Below are 22952 nucleotides of genomic sequence, written 5' to 3'. Positions count from 1 at the left end.
TGTATATTGAAGGTTTGATGGACTGTGAAATTTAATTTCAATGAATGTTGAACCTTTGTCTCTTGTACTATTTGTAATTAAACATTTGCAAATGGTGAAAAATGGAATGACACCGGTGCATTTACGATCATATTGTCACAGAAGTGACATGTGAGCGCACACTTAGGCACATGCTTATAAATCTTGTCTGTTGTGACTGGCAGGACTTTAGTTTGAATAGATAAAGAGCTCATTTGCTCGTTAGATGTTCCCTTATTTATTATTTTTTTTTACCCGAAATTTGCATCCTGAATATTTGTTACTTAGGCCTAAATGTTCATATTCAAATTTGCAAACATGACAAATTGAAGTTTCTGCCAAATCTACGTTTACTCCTTAGCAACACTGCCAGAATTTTTCCATGCCCACAAAAAATCAGGAGATTCAAGATATCTCCCCATTGTTTATCACTTAATAAGTCTGAAAATTGTTCATCAGTTGCTTGTAGAACAATGTTTTAGTAGTTTTGACAATAACTCATTACAGTCTTATAATTACATGAAGAGAATTCAGTCACAGGTGCATAAGCTGTGTATGGACCAAGACATCTGCAGGGTGTCCCAAAAGTCTCCATAGTTAGGGGAAATTAACAACCTTTTTCATACTTAGTATATATTATATATATTTATTTCAGACAGCCTTTACGTGTTGTGGACCGACCGAAAAGAAGTGGACGTCCACAAACATCCACTGACGAAGACATAACCGACGTGGTGCTGGTAAACACAGTCCCCTATGTATGGAGACTTTTTGGACACCATGCATTATTAAATAATTGCATAGCAGACACGGTAAGATTTGCTTCGATTTTATTAAGATGAGCTCATGACAGGAAAGTGACGGACACAGGTGCACTCTCCATCGTTGATATGAGAGTGCAGCTTCCCCCAATCGTTCCCCATTACTGAAGGGCATTTCTAAAGAGCTTTTGCAGACTAGATTAAACTCGTTCAAACGCACACTTTTTATCGCACACACGAAACACATTAGACAAACAATTACAACTACACTTAGACCATTTAAGACTTTTTCAGTTCATTTTTGAAGATGTCTGCTTTTCTCTTCAGTCCCATGTGTCCTTCAAGTGGAGAACGAGTGCTGGTTTATTCGTTACTCTAGGAAAGAAGAAAGCATGTTCGTTTTAAATTCGTGAAATGTTACCATTAGAATCAAAGTATTATATTAGTTTCACAACATGCAATAAAAAAAGGGACGCAAAGGTGACACTAACCCCCTGCATGGGTTAAGACTCTTACTCCTCTGAGGAACTCTTAGATGTTTTAGTGACCTGTACGATCTCGACATTCGCAAAGCCCTTGCTCACTGCGGCGCGGTTCCTGGTGCGGAGCTTGTTCAGCGCCATCTCTGCCATGCCAGCTCTTTCCTCAGCATCGTCAAGCTCATGCACCGTCTTCCTGTACTTGGACAGGCTTGTATTCGCCTGCTCCTCCTGTAGCCACGCAAGATAAGAGGGCAGGAAGAAATGTAGGTTGTTTCTCATTATAAATGGATGCAAAACATGTGCATTAAAGCTGAGAGATGAAATGCACTAAGGCACTCACAGCCTCCTCTATCTGCCTCTTGTAAGACTTCAGTTTGTTCTGTAGTTTCTCGACAAGCTCCTGCATGCGCTGGTTAGTTTTCTGATCTTCTTCTGACTGGAAGATCAGCTCTTTAAGGCGCCGCTCGTTCTTACGCAGTGCTTTGACCGTCTCGACATGCCGCTTCTGCTCTGCGTCCAGCTCACTGTCCAGCTCCTTGGCCTACATGCGGTAAATAGAAATGAATAGAGATTTTTCTCCATTGCATGACCCATATATGAAATGAATATACTTTATATGGCCAAAAGTTTTTGAAGTTTGGCCATCACACCCATATGTACTTATTGAACATCCCATTCCAGATTTATTCCCCCATTTGCTGTTATAATGCGCTCCACTCTTCTGGGAAGGCTTTCCACTAGATTTTGGAGTGTGTCTGTGGGGATTTGTGTTCATTCATCTACAAGAACGTTAGTGAGATCAGGCACTGATGTTAGGTGAGGAGGTCTGGGGTGCAGTCGGTGTTCCAGTTCATCCCAAAAGTGTTCAGTGGGGTTGAGGTCAGGGCTCTGTGCAGGACACTCGAGTTCTTCTACTATAACCTTCTCAATCCATGTCTTCATGGAGCTCAATTTGTGTACAGGGACATTGTCATGCTGGAACAAGTTTGAGTTCCATCCATCCATCCATCTTCAACTGCTTAATCCTTTTCAGGGTCACGGGGAAACCTGGAGCCTATCCCAGGGAGCATTGGACACAAGGCGGGGTACACCCTGGACAGGGTGCCAGTCCATCGCAGGGCACAATCACATACACACTCACACACCCATTCATACACTACGGACACTTTAGACACGCCAGTCAGCCTACCATGCATGTCTTTGGACTGGGGGAGGAAACTGGAGAACCCGGAGGAAACCCCCGCGGCATGGGGAGAACACGCAAACTCCACACACACAGAGCCGTAACGCTACAGCACACAAAGACATTCTGTACAATTGTGTGCTTCCAACTTTGTGGCAGTTTAGGGAAGAACCGTATGAGTGTAATGATCCACAAACTTCTGCCCATATAGTGTATATTTCGAGAGATATTTGAGACTCACCTTGGCTTCCAGCTTTTGGATGGTACGTTTGCCAGCTTTCAGTGCAAGCTCTTCTGCCTCTTCCACTTTGAGCTGCAGCTCTTTGATCGTCAGCTCATTGTTCTTCTTTATCTTCTCCAGATGCATACAATGGTTCTGCTCCTGACGCAGTTCCTCGGCCATGCGAGTTGCCTGGGAGAGAGATGGAAAAACCCAAGATAAATGTCTTTAATCATTGGTAATTGAATTAGTGCAGAATATCTTTTGGAAAGTAAGGGCCAGACTAACATCTGTGACTGCTTTCTTGGCTCTTTCATCAGCAGCACGGAACTCGCTGATCAGCTCTTCATTCTCGCTGGAGAGGCGAGTCAGGTCTGCTTCCATTTTACGCTTCATGATATTTAAAGCCTGGTTCTGTAAAATAGGAGAAAAAAAAAAAAAGATCTGAAACTCAGCGTAATTATTAATCGCTTAGTGTTTGAATGCATTTGTTTATCTATAAGTTTATACTAACACAGACAGAACAAACATTAGCAGCAGCACTACTCTGTGTGTTGTTATCGCATAAAAAGCAATATACTTTTATCCTAAACCTTAATCTTTCAGATTTGATCAAAAAAATTGTATTCATTTGCCCATAGTAACGTTTACATCAGTTGAACCATCTTTGAGGTGTGTTCTATACCTGCACACTGAGCTCATTGTGGCGCTCTGTGACATCCACCAGCTCCTGCTCGAGGAGTTTTCTGGAGCGCTCAGAAGCCTCCAGGCCACTGCGTACTTCCTCTATCTCCGTCTGCATTAAGCAGAGTCGGCGCTCTTGCAGGTTGTACTGCTCCCTCAGCTCCTCGTGCACCCGTGCATCCTCATCCATCTGCACCTGCATATCCTAACATGTGGACAGACCGAGTGGGAACCTCCGATCAATCCCAGAATGCTATTACATGCAGTTGGTTGAGTATCACTCATTCTTGATTGTATGTTTGATATAATCAAACTAGTTCTATGTAGTACAGCCATCATGAGTTGAATCAGACTTCACCCCGAGGTTGTGTGTGCCTTACTTTGATCTGCTGTTGCAGTCTTTTAAGCGTTTTGACTAGTTCGCTGTTGTTCTTGTTGGCATGGTCTAACTGGATCTCCATCTCATTCAGGTCAGACTCCATTTTCTTTTTCATTCTCAAAGCCTCGGCACGACCTTTAGCCTCTGCCTCCAGGCTAGCCTGCAGCGACTCCACAGCACGCTGGTGGTTTTTCCTAAAGACAACAGTGCCGGTTCGTACCTAAGCGAGATTTTTCAAAAATTCTTCTCTCTTTCAGAGCAGTTAGAATAAGTCGAGTGTAACCTTGTGATTTCAAACTCCTCTTCTTTCTCGTGAATTCTTCGATCGATGTCTGCTTTGACCTGAGCCAACTCCAGCTGGACTCGGACCACCTTACCTTCCTCAACCTTAATCAAATCAAAAGACAGGAAATAATGCTTGCCTTGACACATGACAGACTTTCCTAAGAGTCATCTTGGATAAGACATCATAGGTACATAATACATTTAGTTGTGGTTTAACTGTTGAACAAATCCTTTGTTATACCTCCAGAGAGGCTTCTGCCTCCTCTAGGGCCAGATGCAGCTCATCCTTCTCAACCTCCAACTTCTTCTTAGCTTTCTGCAGCTCATGGACACTCTTCCCACCTTCACCCAGCTGCTCCACGAGATCTCGGATCTCATCTTAGAGGTCAAATCAAAATATCATGTTGAGGGCATGGATAGCAATGCTAAAGAAATGCATGCAATATTAGAAGTATTATTTTTATAACGTTACCTGACCACTTATTTACATACAGTACTATCATCCATTCATTGCAGATTTGAGCAGAACATAAAATCTTTGAAGGAAGGATATACTTTAAGAACGGTCAAATTAGCTAACACGTGATCATATCTTTTTAGCATATGGCCTTACCGGAGAGGGTCTTGTTGTCTTTCTTGACAGTTTCCAGGTGGTCCAGTGATTCCTCATAGGCCGTCTTGAGCTTGTAGACCTCTGTCATGTAGGAGCGGCATTCCTTTTGGGAATTCTCCAGCTCGAGCTGCAGCTCTTCACACTTCTGGCTCCACTCCGCAATCATCTTGTCAAAGGTGCGCTGCTTCTTATCAAGTGCAGCTGCAGCAGCATTGGACTACAGTGAAGAGAAAACGTCCCTTCTATCGGGTTAACATCCCAAACGCAATATGACACGATGGTAGTGTTATTCAAATGTACACATTGTCATGGGAATAAAAGATTTCCTAAAATCAGTCTAATGGAACCAGTCTAATGCCATGTCTAACGAGTGAGTGAAAACCTTCTCTAGGTCGATAGTCAGGTCCTCCACTTCTCCCTGAAGCCTTTGCTTGACCTTCTCCAGGCTTGCCGCACGAGCCTGCGCTGCCTCTGCAGCTTCCTCGGCCTCCTGAAGCCGAGCAGTCAGCTTGCGTCTGTAGACAAAGACGTCCTTTCTAAAACTGTTTTCCCAACTCACACCTGTATCTGACACATCATTCATTAGATTGCTCACTTGGTCTCCTCCAGCTCCTCAGTTTTATGGATGGCGTCCGTCTCATACTTGGTCCTCCATGTGGTCACCTCGGAGTTGAGCTTGGAGACGAGGCGCTGCATTTCCGACTTAACCTCTTGCTCCTCCTCCACCTGCTCCTTCATGAGGTCCAGATCATGGCGTGCGTTAGCCAGTCCGATGAAAGCTGCACTCCGGGCCTGACGGACGATGAGGCGAGGTTAATTTTCTCCTCACACTACTCCATGACCTGGATGTCATCGAACTAATCGATCCCGAGTGACAGTTTAATCAGTTTAATGCGACAGTTTTCACCTTTGACTCTTCGTCCAGCTGTCTCTTCAGCTCGTCATTTTGGGTGGTCAGTGAAGCCTTGATCCGTGTGATCTGGTTCAGCTTACTTTGTGCCTCTCCCAGCTCACGGCTCAGGTCACTGTTCTCAGCTGTGGGAAGAACATCGGCGACGTCATATTTTTGTATATGTTTAATTCATAGCGTGAATCATGCTGTTAATCTCAGCCCCTCTCCCAGCGAGAACAGGCGGTCTCTACCTGACAGTCGGATTTTGGCGGTGTTCAGCTCCGTATGGGACTTCTCCATCTCTACCAGTCTGGAATTAGCCTCCGCCATGCTGTCCTCTAACTTACGGACATGGACCTCTGCGTTCAGCTGCGTGTTCGTAAGACTTATTCAAGCTCTCGAATCAAATTACAGTGCATTCGACAATATCGCAATAACCATGTGAGGCAGTTTGTTGAGGCAATTGTTAATTATCTCTCACCTTGGCTTTCTGGACTGACTCCACAGTGCTATTTAGGTCATCGATCTCCGCCTTCATGACCTGCTTGTCCTTCTCAAGCTTGATACGGACTCGCTGTAGATTCTCTATTTGCTCAGCTAGCTCGGCCATGGCGTCCGAGTGCTTCTTCCTCAGGGCTGAGGCAGTGGCTTCGGCCTGGAGAGCCGCTTCCTCTAACTCTCTCCGGAGCTTCAGGAGCTCAGCTTCACGCTTCTTATTCTGCTCAATCTGTCCACGTACATGCACATACATGTTCACTGGATTTGTGTACGTTTATACGTATTATCACACATATATTAATTCATTATTTTGTAACATTTATGTTTAATATGTAAATCCACCCGAGGCTGAGAATTGCCAGTGTAGCCCACAACTGAATATACGAAAAATATATCATAAAAAGAACTCGTTTTGCTTTTTTTTTTTAATTGTTTTTGGTTTTTACAATAAAGTAAAGGTATTTGTTTTTGGCAGTATGCTTGAAAAGAGGAACGCTTTTAACGTCTAAATCGCTAGATTGGACTATTTATTATTATAAAAATAAGATTTGCACTTGCAAATAATAAAATGTGTCGTTTTGCAGTCGGTGACTGCTTGTTTTATAGAAAATTATTCAATGTTTAAAAATATTCTAGAAGTTCTTCTTACGCTCTTATTAAAGTATTTACGGTTCCGAAGGGCAGATATGCCATATTTTGCATTACAGTTGCAGCATTAAAGAAACATAAAAAGATCACAGTAAAAAGACTTCAAATGTAAATTATTCTCTGTAAAATTATTTACTTTTTAAACAAATAATACTTAATTAGCATGAATATGTACACTGTAAAACATTTACTGTAAAATTTATCGACAATTTGAAATTTACGGTAAATAACTGTAAAACTTAACGACAGTAAAGTTCTGTCCAGGGGTAAGGGTCTTGCCCGAGTACACTCGACCTTCTGATCAGATCTGAACTCTGTAACTGCCGGAAATGTTAGTTATCCCACAATGCACTGCATTTTCGGGTATTTTACTGAAAACCAATGCACTGCTCTAATTGAGTAATTGTTCACAGTACAGTCCTCCCTGCCGAAAAAAACAAGACACCCTCATAGAATTTATAATTATTTGAATGGTTAATGGGAATTGCATTGGTTTTAATGGAAACTGTAATGGTACCTGTGTAACGGTCCCTACAATGGTAATTAGTTCAAATGGTGGCATGTTATGACTAGTGGATACTAGTGGATGACTAGGACGTACACCCTTAATAGGTCTTACTACGTAATGGAAACCATTTGGTAATGGTTTTAATGGTTAACAGCTGATGGCATGTAATGGCATTTGTAGCGGAAACCATTAGAATTTCTGTGATGGTTTCTATTGTTGTTTTTCAGCAGGACTGTGGGCTGTAAAATATTAAAATAGTATTTTGTTGTAAAGTAAATACTTACAGCCATTTTTACAGTGTAGCAAATATCAGCTACTGCGAGTCGTTATTTTGGTTGTGTTTTTATCATTCAGATCATCCTTTTAAGTAATTATATAGCTAAAGGTATTCCACATTCACATGTATGTCAGTGATATCATTAATAATGTCTAATGATGTACCGTATGGACTACAAATTCAAATATGACCTTGTTTACATAGAATTTGGCAACAAAGGCAGCTCTACTTTGTGTAATTAAATGCATATAAAATTTTCCTATATGTGCTATATATATATATATAAATATATATATATTAGTTCTGTAAACTACAGTCTTTCCTGAACTGAAATATCTTCCAAATTGCATTTAATGATCCAGAGCAGCACCCGACGGCTTTTCCCAGACCCCCACACGTATACTGCAGTACGTATGTAAATGTGAAGGAAGTTGTAATGTGTAGCTGCAATTTGAATGAAGCAAACCTGTGCAACAGTAGCACCCCCTGCTTCTTCTAATCGGTCTCCAAGATCCTCAAGATCCCGGGCCAAATCTGCTCGCTGCTTCTCAACCTTAGGACAGAAGGCCCAGTTAACCTAGAAAACACACTTCATGGAAATGCGCTGAAGTGGGATGAGTAAAGTGAAATACCTTAGCTCTGATTGCCCTCTCCGCCTCCAGTTCTTCCTCAAGCTCCTCGATGCGGGCCTGGATGACCGGAAAATACATTAGTGGAATTTCAAGGGAATAGCAGTCACTTATTATTTTTTTCATGGCATAACAGACAGTGAAAATGACAGAAATTAAGGTATTTTAAAAAAAAAAAAAAAAAAAAAAAAAAAAAAAAAGAGCGCAACCTGGTGCTCTTTGAGCTTCCTGTGCAGAGTGGAGCTGAGAGATTGCTCATCCTCTAGTTTGGCATTAACATGATTAATTTCCAAATCCCTCCTGAAATGATAATAATAATAATAATAATACATTATTTATAATACACTCCTTGTAAGTGACACTCTTTGTATTTTAAAGCTGCACACACTTTTTAACAACTTCCTCCACATCAATTTTAGCTCTTTCCATCTCGTTGAGATTGTCGATGGTCATCTTTAAGTCAGCCTCTGCTTTGCGTCTGGCTTTTTCCACCTCTCCGCGTATTTTCTTCTCTTGTTCCCAGTTATCTTCCAGCTAAAGAAATAAGATCGCCATTGTTACACAAAGCGTGAGACGGTTATTTACGCCGCAGTGTCTCAGTGCTGAGCCCTGAAGCTCACCTCGTGCACTTGAGTGGTGAGCTTGCTGTTGGTTTTGGTGAGGTGATTTACTTTATCTTCCTCTGCTTGAAGGTCATCCAGAGTTTTCTGAGGACGGAATGTGCATCTGGACATGTAAATATGACAACTGTTGTAGAAAACTGCTCAACTATGTGCAGTGTGGCTGAGTCTAACCTGTTGCAGTTCCTCCATGGCCTTTCTTTCTTTCTGAAACCGAGTAATTGTGTCATCTCTTTGATTTAGATCTGCTGTCAGACTGCGCACTTTGATGTCCAGGCCCTGGAATGTCAGAACTGATGTTCATTAATGTATTTCTTTGTTTTGCCTTTACCTTTCTGAGTCAGTGTATTATATCTGTTTGTCAAATACTGTGAATTGCCGGTTTTGCAATGCGGCCTTGGGTTTCACCTGTTTTTCTTTCTCGGACTTCGCCAGAGTCGATTCCAAGTCTTCCAGATCCCTCTTCAGGTCCATCAGCTCCGCCTCCAGCTTCCGCTTGTGAGTACTCAATGCTGTAGCGGCACTCTCCTCCTCCTCCAACCTTTCTTTGAAATCCTGTATCTGTTCCTCCATGTTCATCTTCTGTTTCATCAGCTGGTTACAGCGCTCCTCTGCATCTGCTATGGTGTCTTGTTCCTATGGATAACAACAATATATCTATACCAATAAATCTCAAAAAAACATCTATTCTGCATCTATTCATTAACGTTTTTGATTCCCCACCCCCACCCCCGAACTTACAGCCGCTAGGGCTAAGGCCAAGTCACTCTTTTCTTTGGAAAGCGTGACTAGTTTTTCATCCATCTCTTTGATCTTCTCGACCATTTCTGCTGTCTTTTCAAGAGCCAGTCGCAACTCTTCCTCCTTGGCTTTTAATTCCTCCTCCTGGCGAGCTACGTGGAGCAAAGGCTTAACCTAAAAACAAAAGCTAATTGTTGGTAAATGGGACGTCAAAATAAATAAACTGTTCCTCTTCATAGTTCACACTCTACCTTTGTATAGAGTTTCCACCAGCCCCAGAATCTGAGCTGAAGGAATTTCCTCACGTTTCTCTGGATGGCAATGAGCGCAATTCTGAAAAACCAAAAGACAAGTGTGTTGTGCTGTATTTAAGTTTCATAAAAGGCACAAGAGAGGAAGAGGAAGGTTTCCTTCCGACGGACCTTCTCTCAAGCATCTTCTTAAACTCAATTCTCATTAGCATGCCCCACAGACGGGCCTGCAGCATGGTCATGATCTTAGCCAGACGCTCATCTCGCATGTCCTCAAGCTTAGCCAGGACTCCAGCACGAAAGAACACCTGCAATATAAAACCTTTATTACATTCTGCAGTGAGATATTTATACATCTGGCGCACTGTGGTCCTAAGATCATACCTTAGTGTGTCCTATCTTGTACTCCATGTTATCCAACCCAATCGAACCTAAAATCAACTCAGAGGCCTTTTTGTTGTCTACAAATCCCTTTGGGATGACGTTGGGGTTCAAGATGTAATACCTGTGGAAAAGGTTGACAATTAATAATGCACAGAAATGTCAATTCTTGACCAAAACTGAACCTGAAATTCAGGGCAGACTGGACAGAAAAATAGATAAAAAAAAAAAAACAAAAAAAAACGATGATAGTTATTTCAAAGTTGTTGAGATGGATCCAGAGTCTGTCCCAGAGTGAGGCAGGAACACATCCTGAACGTGACACCAGACCATTACAGCGCACCATGCACACACACACATTGACCCACTCATTCACATTTAGGGACAATCGAGTGTAACCAATCCACCTAATGACATGTTTCTGGTATGTAGGAAGAAACTGGAGAACCCTGAGTAAACCCAAATGGACATGGGGAGAACATGAGAAACTCCACACACAGAAGCCACACAAGCTCAGGATTGAACTGTTAAAATATAAAATATACACTATATAGTGTAAATACTGAAAATATACACTATATAGCCAAAAGTTTGTGTACACCTGACCATCACATTTATATGTGGTTCTTCCTCGAGGGTCCTGCACAAAGCCTTGACCTCAACCCGTCTGGGATGAACTGGAACACCTACTGTACCCCAGACCTCCTCACCTAACATCACTGCCGGACCTCACTAATGCTCTCGTAGCTGAATGATCACAATCCAAAATCTAGTGGAAAGCCTTCCCAGAAGAGTGGAGCTTATTATAACAGCACATGGGGGAATAAATCTGGAATGGGATGTTCAACAAGCACATGTGATTGTTATATTTAGGTGTCCACAAACTTTTAGCCACGTAGTGTAGGTGTATAGTATATTGATGACTTAAACGTCGAATTATTCAGTCATTTGAGCGTATGACAGAGGAATACCTCTGCTTAAATTCAGGGTACTGCAGTCTATTGGGAAAGCCTTTTCTGCAGATGCGGATTCCCTCCAGTACACCGTTACAAGCCAGCTGGTGCAGGACTAACTTCGCATCGCAAACACCTGGTCAAACACAATGACTTACATAAGCACGCTAAAACCACATAATAATTCTAAATATTACATGGTGTATATTACATGTCCTCATTTGAAAAGAAGTTATCACACCAAACCAAAGCCCTTAATAATTCTGAAATGTTTTAGATTTACCAGATTGTTTGAATTCATTGGGTACGATGCAGCGGACAAAATGGGGTGCCGTGCTTCGCAGGGTACTCATCAGTTTGCTCAGCTGCTCCTGTTGTGGGCGATGGAACCGAGCACGGTAAAGGACAGAACATGAAATACTTATTTTAATTACGAAAGAACAAATTGTCATTTTAAACAGGATAACTTCTGGTACCCTGTAGAAAGCAGATACAGTCAGGAAGGAAGAACCCTTTTTCTGCTTTTTGGCTCCTGCAGCAGCTTCCTCTTCTTTAAAGAGTTGAGCTAGTAGGGACATGGAGGACTTCTGGTACAGACCAACCACCGTCTCATTCAGTGGGTCCTTATTTTTTTCCAACCAGCCTGAAATATTGTATCCCACCTAGAAAATGGATACAAGGCACGGTGAATAGAACCTAAAGCTAACTCTGTGAAGAGGAATATCGAAAAAGTAGACTCACAGTGCCAGCGTAATGAATCAGCTCGAAGTGCACTTCTGGACCTTTCTTAGCACTTTTTGGTTTCAGGAAGTTAGAAGACTTGCCCAGATGATTGTCATACAAGGAAGCCTTGAAAGTGGCATCTGTGGCCTTGGGGAAGACGCATTGCTCCTCGAGGATGGAAAAAATACCCATGGGCTGAAATACAGAAGAAAATTAGCAAGAAAGTGGTGGAACCTGGTAAACTAAATGATAAGGGATAAAATGCTTGGTAACCTTTTCCAGCAAATCAATACAGGCCTGCAGGTCAAGCCCAAAATCTATAAAGACCCAGTCTATCCCCTCTTTCTTGTATTCCTCCTGTTCCAGGACGAACATGTGGTGGTTGAAAAACTGCTGCAGCTTTTCGTTTGTGAAGTTGATGCACAGCTGCTCAAAGCTGTTTAACTGTGTGTGGGGGGGAATCCAAAAATGAGCAGTGGAGGCCTCTATTTAGATATAATGTATGTTTCATCAAATAGCTACAGAATAGTTACCTCAAAGATCTCAAAGCCAGCAATATCTAGAACGCCGATGAAAAACTGGCGCTGCATCTTAGTGTCCAGCGTTTTATTAACCCTGTGCACCATCCACTTGAACATTCTGTCGTAGACGGCTTTAGCCAGAGCTCCAATGGAGTAGACACACTGGTCCTGGTTCTGACCTTTGGTCACAAACTCATTCCCAACTTTAACACGAGGCCTGGTTATTCCTTTCTGCAGGTCTCCAGAGTTGATTCCCATGAGGTGGGCAACTTTGTCAGCCACTAAATAGAGATCATTATCATGATTACTTTACAGCTAGCACTTTATCAGCTTTACTTTAACTCAATGACGCATGCTTACCCTCAGTGGTGTCAACATCAGCCTGTTCCTCTCTTGGTTTTTGCTTGAATTTCATGTTACCGAAGTGCATTATGCCTGCGGTTAGTTTGTAGATGCTCATTTTCTCCTCAGCGGTAAAGCCAAGAACATCAAAGGCTGTCTATAAAAACAAAAAAAAAGCAGGAATCAAAAACCTAGCGTATTTAATCGAATACTGAAAATGGTCAAAGGCTGTTAGTGGTTCATTTGGGCTTACATCAGTCAGCATCAGTTCTTCACCATCGTCCATGTTATCCACAACCGTGACTCCCTGGCAGATCCAAACATATTGCTTTGGATCAGGTGCCAAAAGGAGATCCCCTGAAAAGCAACAAAGGAATTTTGTTGTAAGTCAAAAAGTAGTTCGACCGTTACACATTTTTGCTGTTTTCTATACCTCAGAACAATGGGCGAGAAATGAAACTAGCTATCTTTAATAAACTAATGATACCACAACACACATCTGCCCCAGAAACAACCGAGCAGGCAGTTACCTATTGTTCCTCAACATGTGTTATAAAAAGGACCTTGATTTCAATGTTAATCTTCAGTAACCATTTTATTCCGGTAAGAGTCACAGTGGGACCGGAGCCTATCCTGGGAACAATGGGCATGAAGCAGGAATGCACCCTGGATGGGTAGTTAATCCACATACCGGCATGGTTTTGGGAGGTCAATTTGGGGTCAGGATTGAATCTGGGACCTTGTAGCTGTGAGGTGGTAATAATAACTACTGTGTCACTGTGCCACCTCATATACACTATATGGCCAAAGGTATGTGAACACATGGCCATCGTACCCATATGTGGTTCCTCCCCAAACTGTTGCCACAAAGTTGTCTTTGTATGCTGTAGAATTACAATTTCCCTTCACGGAACTAAGAGGCCCAAAGCTGTTCCAGCATGACGATGCCCCTGTGCACAAAGCGAGCTCCATGAAGACATGTTTTGAGAAGGTTGGACTGGAAGAACTCCAGTATCTTGCACAGAACCCTGACCTCAACCCCACTGAACACCTTTGGGATGAACTGGAACACCGACTGCACCCCAGACCTCCTCACCTATCATCAGGACCTGATCTCAGTAAGGCTCTTGTAGCTGAATGAACACAAATCCCCACAACTATGCTCCAAAATCTAGTGGAAAAGCCTTCCCAGAAGAGTGGAGCTTATTATATCAGGAAAGGTGGGACTAGCACATGGTTTTGGAGTGGGCACATGGGTGTGATGGTCAGGTGTCCACATACTTTTGGCAATATAGTGTATGTGTAAATAGTTTTACAGTTTTAAAACCGATTGCTTGCATGTCAATACAGTGTGCTTGAGCACAAATCAACAGAAGTGATGCACTATGTAATTACTTACAGATGACTGTATAGTATATGATTAAGTTAATGTGCATGTTTCAAATAGATAGATAGATAGATAGATAGATAGATAGATAGATAGATAAATAAATAAATAACACACCCAGCAGTTCTGGTTTCCTCCCTGACAGAAGCTGGTAAAAGATGTGATAGCTGCGTTCCGCTGCTTGCTGCGAGATGACACGGGATTTCTCCAGAAGATCTACGAGCAAAACCATCTCGCCTTGTTAGAAATGATTTTAGCTGAAATTGTATGATGTGTTGAGTTCATTTTAGACACTTACAGCTCTCGATGTCTGCACCAGCCAGCTTAGCTGTTGGTCCAAAGTGAATACGGATAAATTTCCCCTGAAAGAAATATTATAAGAGCTATTCAGAATGAAATGCGATTTCCCTGAAGTTTATAATTCATGCTGTATATTTTGGAACTGGAACGTAAAGAAAATTCCTCACAAAACGGGAGGAGTTGTTGTTCCTAATGGTTTTGGCATTGCCAAAAGCCTCCAAGACCGGGTTCGCCTGGATGATTTGATCCTCCAGGGAGCCCTGTGAGAGGACGTTTTCACCATCAATATATATAGCTCTGTCATTATTCACATGTGCTGAGTGTGAGCAAGGAGTATTGTGTTACACAAGAGAACATCAATCACATTCGCTTGCCTTGGACTCTGGAGCCGGCTTCCCTCCAGTGGCACCCACACTGGCGAAGTACTGGATGACCTTTTTGGTGTTCTCAGTCTTGCCAGCTCCAGATTCTCCGCTGTGAGCAGTAAGTTGTTGTTTTTTTTTAAAGGAATTAGAGGGGTAAAGGTTTTTTTTCACTCTCTATGTGCATATGAAAAGACCACCTCATAAAAGTAGGCATATCTGTGAAAGGTCTCTGTAATTTTAAAAAAGACTTACGTGATAAGCAACGACTGGTTTTCTTGCTCTAAAATCAGAGACACCAAAAAAAATAAATAAATGGATTTACTGCATATTTCTATAAAAACACAAATAAAAAGTGAAACAAAGAGTTTTTTCCACACTTACCCATCATCATGTCATGGTATGCATTGTCAGATATGGAGAAAAGGTGAGGAGGAACTTCATTGCGTTTCTTCCCCTTATACATCTGAGCAACTTTTGCCCCGTAAATTGGAAGCCATTTGTACGGGTTCACAGTTACACAGAAGAGGCCAGAGTAGGTCTGCAGAATGCAACGTCATTTTATTATTATTATTATTATTAGTAGTAGTAGTAGTAGTAGTAGTAGTAGTAGTATTTTAAACAGTTCAACAGTTTGATTTTGCATATGTGACAAGTTTTAATGAGATATGTGGACTTACGTAGATTCTCATATGGCTGTAGCGTGAACGAAGGTTGTCTAACACACTGGCTTCATTCAGGAAGGTCAGATTAGCCATATCGCTAGCCTGATAAAACTTTGGTGGGTTCATTTGTTGTATATCATCCTTCCTTAAAGTGAGTGTCTAAAGACAAATAAAGACTTCAGCTAGACATAAAACATTCCATTTAAAATGCATATTAGTACCAAAATCCAGGGTGATTTGATCGAGTTCAGCAGAGACCCTTAATGAATGCGCAGGTGGCATACTGTGTTTTTGGCCGTCTTCACGGTGACTTTGCCATCGTCTTCGGCCTGAATCTCTCCCGCGATGAAGCCTTCCTTATCGTCCCTCAACCAGCACGACTTCTTAATGTCATAGGACTTGTTCATGACCTCCATCTTTTCTTTTTCCAAGGGAGCCAGGAACGGCATGGGGTCCACATCGTCCCCACACTCACCTTTGTAGGCACCTGGCATCGTGGCTCAGTTCCTCTACACCCACACCAGCCGGTCAGACGAGATACCACTCACACAGCTGCCTCAGAGGAGATACAAAATGAAGATCATTTGTGATACATTTGTATATAGTAGGTAACAAGTTTGGGAAAGGGTAAGCGAACGGCTTTAAAATACAGGTGGTGAATGTTTACTTACCAGAGCACGGTACAATGAGGAGCACTTGCTGATGTGACGGGCTGTTCTGGAGAAGCTGTTATATATGAGTTGTGGATATCCTGATTTGGTCATAGCTATTAAGAAAGCCATTACCCGCTGAATAGAGCTGTTCTGGCTGGGGAATCAGTTGATTGCTTTGACTTGAGGGAACTCATGCCTTGACCTTTTAGGGTAATTAAAAAAACAACAACACTAAATATGTTTTTCCATTCGAGACATGGGGCATTATTAAATAACAATACTAAATTGTAGCTAAATTATTGCATTTAATCCATTTAATAATTTCTGAAGTGGAATTCAACACAGTAGTGACTCTTGCTGCCTTTCCGTTATATTAATTGACATAGTAGTACGTCATTTACTACTTTAACCAGCGCTGACTCTGTGCTATGATGAGGCCTAAATCTTGACTGATACATTTCATGAATGTTATTCCTATGTAGGTACGAGCATAACTGCTGTTCAAAAACCTTTTCTAGGATCTTGGAGATAAAGCTGACAGGGGTCAAGGTCAAGTTTTAAAATCAGGGGTTTGAGAAGTGCTAGTTTAAAAGATTTAGGTACATAGCCAGTGCCGCTGCATCCACAGATGCAAGTTAAGGCTTTACTATGTAAAACAGAAGCCATACATCAACACTGTCCAGAAGCACCGCCGACTTCTCTGGGCTCGGTCTCATCTGAGATGGACAGTAGCACAGCGGAATCGTGTTTTGCGGTCCGACGAGTCGACATTTCAGATAGTTTTTGGACAAAACAGCCGTCGTGTTCTCCGGGCCAAAGAGGAAAAGGACGATCCAAGCTGTTATCAGTGTCAGGTCCAAAAGCCAGCGTCTGTCATGGTATGCGGGTGTGTCAGTGCCAATGGTATGAGTAACTTGCACATCTGTGAGGGTAACATTAATGCAGAAAGATATTTACACATTTTGGAGCAACATATGCTGCCATCCAGAGCGGAACAAGAGCGCACGGTTGCGTAAGCAGAGAGTGCGGGTGCTAGCATGGCCTTCCTGTAGTCCTGACCTGTCTCCCATTGAGAATGTGTGACTTATTACGAAGTGCAAAATAAGGCAACGAAGACCCCGTACAGTTGCGCAGCTGAAGAAATGCATAATGGATATGGAAAATGGAAAATTTCTCGTGGTAATCTTAAACAACCGGTGTCTTCACTCAGCGCCCAAACGCTTAAGTGTCATTAAAAGAAAAGGTGATGTTACACAGTGCTAAACAGTTGACTGTCCCAACATTTTTGGAGTATGTTGCAGTCATCAGATTTGAAATGAGTGTATATTTTCAAAAATAAATTCAATTCACAAAGTAAAACATCAAATAATGTGTCAATAATGTGCTTTCAATATAGGACAGGGTGAATTTTCAAATCACTCTTTGTAAGTTTTTGTGCATTTTCCATACTGTCCCAACTTTTCTGGAATTGGGGTTGTATCATCTCCTCGCGGTTCGCCAGTTACAACACCGTGCAGCTGTCTTGTAAAGTCAAACAGAAATATTTGCCTTTGATATCTTGCTTGTAATGTCAGGATGTTCGGTTAATCCCAGACACTCAGGCAAAAGCATGTGTGGACATAAGTGGTGTCATTAAGCATGGAAACACAAAGCTGTGAACACACACACTGATCTCTGGTTACACTAAAGATATTCTTAACAAGTACACACATCAAACGAGCATGCCCAATTGGCAGCAAATTGTGATAAGGTTATACTTTGACTTCTTAATATAAGCATAGGCGTAGAGTCTGATCTCCACTGGGACGAAGCCCAGCTGCCAGCTGCCGAGTGCTGACTGAGATGAATATACAAGGCGAACGATTAGAGACGACCACTCATGGAGCTTAAGCCTGTGTATATCATTAACAGCTTATCAAAAGGGAATCGTTTTATGGCTGGAGTTTTCCATGTAAACTTATACGGTGACTTTTCATTTTGTAGTTCCATAGCAGAAGAAATCGTTGAATAATTAATACGTTTGAGATTCATTTCGTGTTCCTCGCATATACAGTGAAATTCTTTTCGTCGGTGTAATTTCAGTACCTTTCCTCATAGAAACTGAAATGGAGCTGACGAACAGACAATGTACAAGTCTGTCACACAGGTGTTAACAGATTAAGATTTTGTGCTAAACACCGAGATGTTGTGAGATTAAATCTGATTACTGTCAGAGCCACTGTTGCGCCCTTTAACAAAACACCCCTCAATCCTTAACAATTCAGAACGTGTGATACTCGGAATGGATTTTGTGAAATGAAAGGATATAAATAACCTCACAGTGGGATATGAGATTCTACATTCATTCATTCATTCATTCATTCATTCATCTTCAGTAAGCGCTTTATCGTGGCGAGGGTCATGGTGGATCCGGAGCCTATCCCGGGAACACTTGGCGTGAGGTGGGAATACACTAGGAATATCATTCCAGTGTATTTCAATGCACCATGCACTCAGATCCACATACTAGATGTACTTTATCTTAGCCAAACCACCTACATGCATGTTTTTGGGAGGCGGGAGGAAACCAGAGAACCTGGAGGAAACCTATGCAAATATGGGGAGAACATATGAAACTCCACACAAGCACTAACCCAAGCTCAGGATCGAACTAGGGACCCTGATGCTAATGATACTCACCGTGCCACACTTACACTTATTTAAATGTAAGCAAACGTGTGATATAGAGCATGTTAACTGCTTTTCCTCATGCCTAATGTCTTTTATTGAAGCGCGTGTTCAGACGACACTCTGATGGATTTTATCTGAAATGGATCATCAGGTTTTGCACAAATCGCTCAAGTCTGTGCCAGCTTGAGTGCACACTGTCGTAAAGCGGAAAAGGGGACGAACCAAATACTCAGAAACTCTGAAATTCATAGAAATATTTCGAAGATTCTACTTTTCACTCAGGGTGTTGTCAGTAATATCATTTGTAATGAAAATAGTTGTATAAAATTAGAAAAGAATGCAAAGCAGAGGCATTTTCACTAGTGCTCTCAGATTCCTGGACCCCATTGTGTATAAAGTAACATTCTCTAATTTATTCCGTTTGTACCAGCCGTCACAAGTACATAGTTCCTAATTCATAGACTATAGTTTTTACTTCCAGAAGGTGGCATAACTGAGCCATGCCAGCATTTTCAGTTCAAACATTTCAAAGCAAAATCAATTTCAGTTTCTCTATTTGTAGTCTGTTTACATAGTTCTGTTTAAAATATTCATGATAAACGCTGCGGTTGTGCGACGTGTGATTCAGAAAAGAGGAATGGGAAAGAGAAACGAGGTTTCCTTTAAAATCCGTGTTCTGAAAGCAAACACGAGCAAACCATGAAGTGGATTGTAAGGTGGCAAATGAGTGCATTTCTATTAAGCCTACTTTGGGTTTGCAGAAGACCATCCTGCACTGACTGCAATGATGGGGTATTTGCCAAATGGAGCATTTAAATGATACAATCTTCAAGAATCACTATAAATGCAGTACCACTGATGTGAATAAATGCAGCTTTACAAGTCTCTAATTATGACTTCAACACTTCATTAAACACAGCATATCGGGAGTCTATGTTGGTCAGAAATGCCGGTATTGCAGTCTGTTGTTCAGTGTTATTCTTCATGGGTTGATCTGAAGCAGTACAAGCGATCTGTTTAACATGTATGGATTTAAATAAATTAACAAAGAAAACCCCCCATTTATGCTCAATTTATTCTGTAAGTCAAACCAAACAGCTTCATAAATAAGATTGCACGGCCTTTGCTTCTATTTTGCTTTGTTTCCTTGTGTGGTACAATATCTTTATCCAGATCTTCCACGCAGAGTACTTTCCGAAGGCTTACAGATATACCTGGCACAGCACAGCATACTAAATTCCAACTCAGAAAAATGTAGGCAGTGTTTGGGTTAACATTTGATCAACTCTGCAGAAACACACTGCTTAGATTGATATGGAAATAAACCGACTGTTTACAGATCCAGGTCCTGCATGCAGTCCATGACAGCCTACACACAGGGCTTGACATCCACCATTTATTATAAGAATGCAATATTTTTTTACATTAATTTTATATTCAGTAAGCTCTTCGGAATATCACTTTCTGTGCTTTGATGTGCTTCATATTGAATCGAATAATAGGCTATACGGTATAAGTTTACAAAGAACAAGTCGTTTATTTAACCCGTGAGCATTCACACAGTCAAGTGTTTCCATACGCTGAATGCACAAAAAGAGGTTTTGAGTTCGGCTTTTTGTCAGCAGGCTATTCAAGTGTGTATTCTTTTGTTTGAAACTACTAAAGCCCGGTCACCTTTTTGCCATTTGAAGCCAAAGAATCTGAAATAATCGGCGAAAGATAATGGAGAAACAACAAAGCAATGAAAACTAATAATCCAACCTCCAGTCAGGTCCTTATAGATTTGGACAGTGATAAAGTTATTGTTATTTCAGCTGTGTACCACAGAATATCGGAGTTTCAATTAAATAATCAATACGAGCTCAAAGACGTTCAGCTTCAATCTGAGGGGATTTAACATACAAATCTGGTGAACACCATGTTTTATTTGTGCCCGCCCAAATCCCCAACCCCCCCCAATTGGACAATTGGCTGCTTAGGTGCTCCATAGCCAGGTTTTGTTATTCCCTCATTATTTTACTTACAAGTAAGCAGATAAAAGGTCTAGAGTTGATTTCATGTATGGCGTTTACATTTGAAACTGTTGCTGTTAACTCTCAATATGAAGTCCAAAGGGTTGTCACTGCCACTGAGGCAAGCCATCATTAGGCTGAAAAATCAAAACAAGCCCATCAAAAAGATAGCAAAAACATTAGATGTGGCCAAATCAATTTTGTACATTCTTAAAAAAAGAAATCAAGCAAGCAATGGTGAGCTCGGGAACATCAAAAGGCCTGGAAGACCATGGAAAACAACTGTGGTGGATGACACAAGAATTCCTTCCCTGGTGAAGAAAAACCCCTTCACAACAGTTGGACAGATCAAAAACACCTTCCAGGAGGTAGGAGTACCTGTGTCAAAGACAACAATCAAGAGAAGACTTCACCAGAGGGTTTACAACAAGATGTAAACCATTGGTAAGCCTCAAAAACAGATTGCCAAAACACTATCTAACACATACAGAACTGGAACAACATACCATGGACAGATGAGACAAAGACCATTTTGCGCCAGAATGATGGGAAGAGAAGATTATAGTGAAGCAAGGAACTGCTCATGATTTAAAACTATACTACCTCATCTTATTGCATGGAACTGGTTCGCTAGTATTTACTGATGATGTGACTGCTGACAAAAAGTGTATAGGGAAACATTATCTGCTCAAATTCAGCCAATTGCTTCAAAACTCATTGGACAGCATTTAAAGTGCAGATAGACAATGACCTGAAGCATACTTCGAAACAATCCCAAGACTTTTTTAAGGCAAAGTAGTGGAAAAACTAAAAAGCAAAACACCCGAGAACTAACAGGGACTGAATACAGCTGCAGTAAAGACCTGACAGAGCATCAACGGGGAAGAAACCCAGCATCCGGAGATGTCCGTGAGGTCCAGACTTCAGGCAGTCAAAGGATTTGCAGCTAAGTATTAAAGATGACAATTTAATTTATGATTGGTAGTTTGTCAAAGTTCTTGATCACTTAAAAAAAAAAAGGGAGGTGCATATTAAAAGTGCTGTAATTCCTACACCATTAACTCGATTTCGACGTAAACAGACTGCTGAAATAACTGCTGAAATCAGTAGGGTTGAAGTCACGGCTCGGACCACTCGAGTTCTTGGCACACCATGTCTTCGTGAAGCTCGCTTTGTGCACAGGGGCACTGTCATTAAAATTTCAGGGTAAACTGTAACACAAAGACACAACAAAGACAACCTATACAATTTTGTGCTTCCAACTTTGTGGCAATAGTTTGGGGAAGAACCACATATGTGTGTGATGGTCAGGGGTGCACATACTTTTGGTCATATAGTGTATCACATTATTTTAATAGCAACAACAAAACCATTAGCTGACAAATAGCCCAGCTTCTTTTATAAGTACATCATCGAGTATTAAAAATTCTACACGCTCTGTAGTGCGCTACACGTCCATTAGGGCGCCATTTTGGATTGTAGCCAAATACACGGGTGCAGACCGGATGTTGGCGCGGTTGTCGTGGGCGCGCACGTATTTCTTTTCCCCCCACCTCGTGCACGAGCGTGATGTCAGCGCGCCGTCGAGCTCGAAAAAATGTTAGCGTATGTTCTTCAGTCCGGGAGAAACGAGCAGGGGGCTTCGCCTGAAAGGAAATAATCTCGGTTTTCCGTTTCGGGGGAAACGCGCACACCGTCGCCGGTTTGTCGGGCTGCGTCGAGCCTGGCTGTGAGTCGGCGGTTTGGGGCCTGAGAGAAAGTTAGTCTGATTAATTTATTTTCAGGAGTGATGTCGAATCCTGGGACTCGGAGGAACGGGTCAAGCATCAAAATCAGACTGACAGGTAAGATCTCTGTCTGATCTAATCAACATCCCGGAAATGTGTGTGTGTCTGTATCTCTCTCTCTGTGTGTGTGTGTAAGTTACTGCGCGGTGTTTCAAACGCTACAGGGTGTGTTATAACCGGCTCGGCTTCTCATCTCTTGGTATCCGGGGAGCTAAACATGTTAGCTAGCTAGCTGGCTAGCTGCTCGTGTGTGTGTGTGTGTGTGTGTGTGTGTGTGTGTCTGTCTGTCTGTCTGTCTGTCTTAGTCTGTGTGTGTCTTAGTCTGTGTGTGTCTTAGTCTGTGTGTGTCTTAGTCTGTGTGTGTCTTAGTCTGTGTGTGTCTTAGTCTGTGTGTGTGTCTTAGTCTGTGTGTGTCTTAGTCTGTATGTGTGTGTGTCTTTGTGTGTGTGTGTGTGTGTGTGTTAGGCTATTAGTCTGTTTGTGTGTGTGTGTGTGTGTGTGTTAGGC

At 41.8% G+C, this 22952-nt stretch overlaps 2 protein-coding genes across 4 annotated transcripts in view; one reads left to right on the top strand and one right to left on the bottom strand.

Moving 5' to 3' along the window:
* Positions 1-831: 831 nt before the first annotated feature.
* On the bottom strand, positions 832-16102 carry LOC108256942 (myosin-16). The gene is made up of 43 exons (XM_017454252.3): positions 15995-16102; positions 15608-15875; positions 15339-15482; positions 15043-15199; positions 14914-14941; positions 14671-14770; positions 14464-14556; positions 14295-14358; positions 14114-14212; positions 12863-12966; positions 12628-12766; positions 12280-12548; positions 12020-12190; positions 11765-11941; positions 11500-11685; positions 11307-11394; positions 11042-11159; positions 10074-10194; positions 9861-9997; positions 9690-9771; positions 9439-9612; positions 9106-9333; positions 8872-8976; positions 8698-8784; positions 8466-8611; positions 8287-8377; positions 8081-8137; positions 7915-8001; positions 5999-6244; positions 5769-5886; positions 5533-5660; positions 5221-5417; positions 5008-5140; positions 4626-4842; positions 4254-4390; positions 4011-4114; positions 3729-3921; positions 3350-3553; positions 2953-3078; positions 2686-2856; positions 1602-1802; positions 1271-1489; positions 832-1154 (listed from the first exon to the last, which is right to left on the bottom strand). The coding sequence occupies exons 2-42, from the start codon at positions 15815-15817 to the stop codon at positions 1292-1294; spliced, it is 5835 nt and encodes a 1944-aa protein (XP_017309741.2). The 5' UTR covers positions 15818-15875; positions 15995-16102; the 3' UTR covers positions 832-1154; positions 1271-1291.
* Positions 16103-22175: 6073 nt separating this feature from the next.
* Positions 22176-22952, top strand: part of smurf1 (SMAD specific E3 ubiquitin protein ligase 1) — a 51156-nt gene continuing 50379 nt past the window's right edge. Inside the window, exon 1 of one of the 3 annotated variants that reach the window (XM_017455069.3) lies at positions 22176-22502. In XM_017455069.3, coding sequence (XP_017310558.1) covers positions 22448-22502 — 55 coding nt within the window. In that variant the 5' untranslated portion in view covers positions 22176-22447. The remainder of the gene's footprint in view (positions 22503-22952) is intronic. The other 2 variants (XM_017455068.3, XM_017455067.3) reach the window with 2 other exon arrangements.

This window comes from Ictalurus punctatus, chromosome 24, assembly GCF_001660625.3.
Source record: "Ictalurus punctatus breed USDA103 chromosome 24, Coco_2.0, whole genome shotgun sequence".
In the NCBI taxonomy this organism is placed as follows: domain Eukaryota; kingdom Metazoa; phylum Chordata; class Actinopteri; order Siluriformes; family Ictaluridae; genus Ictalurus; species Ictalurus punctatus.
The sequence above is the reverse complement of the archived record's forward strand: the minus strand, read 5'-3'. Positions and strand labels throughout refer to the sequence as shown.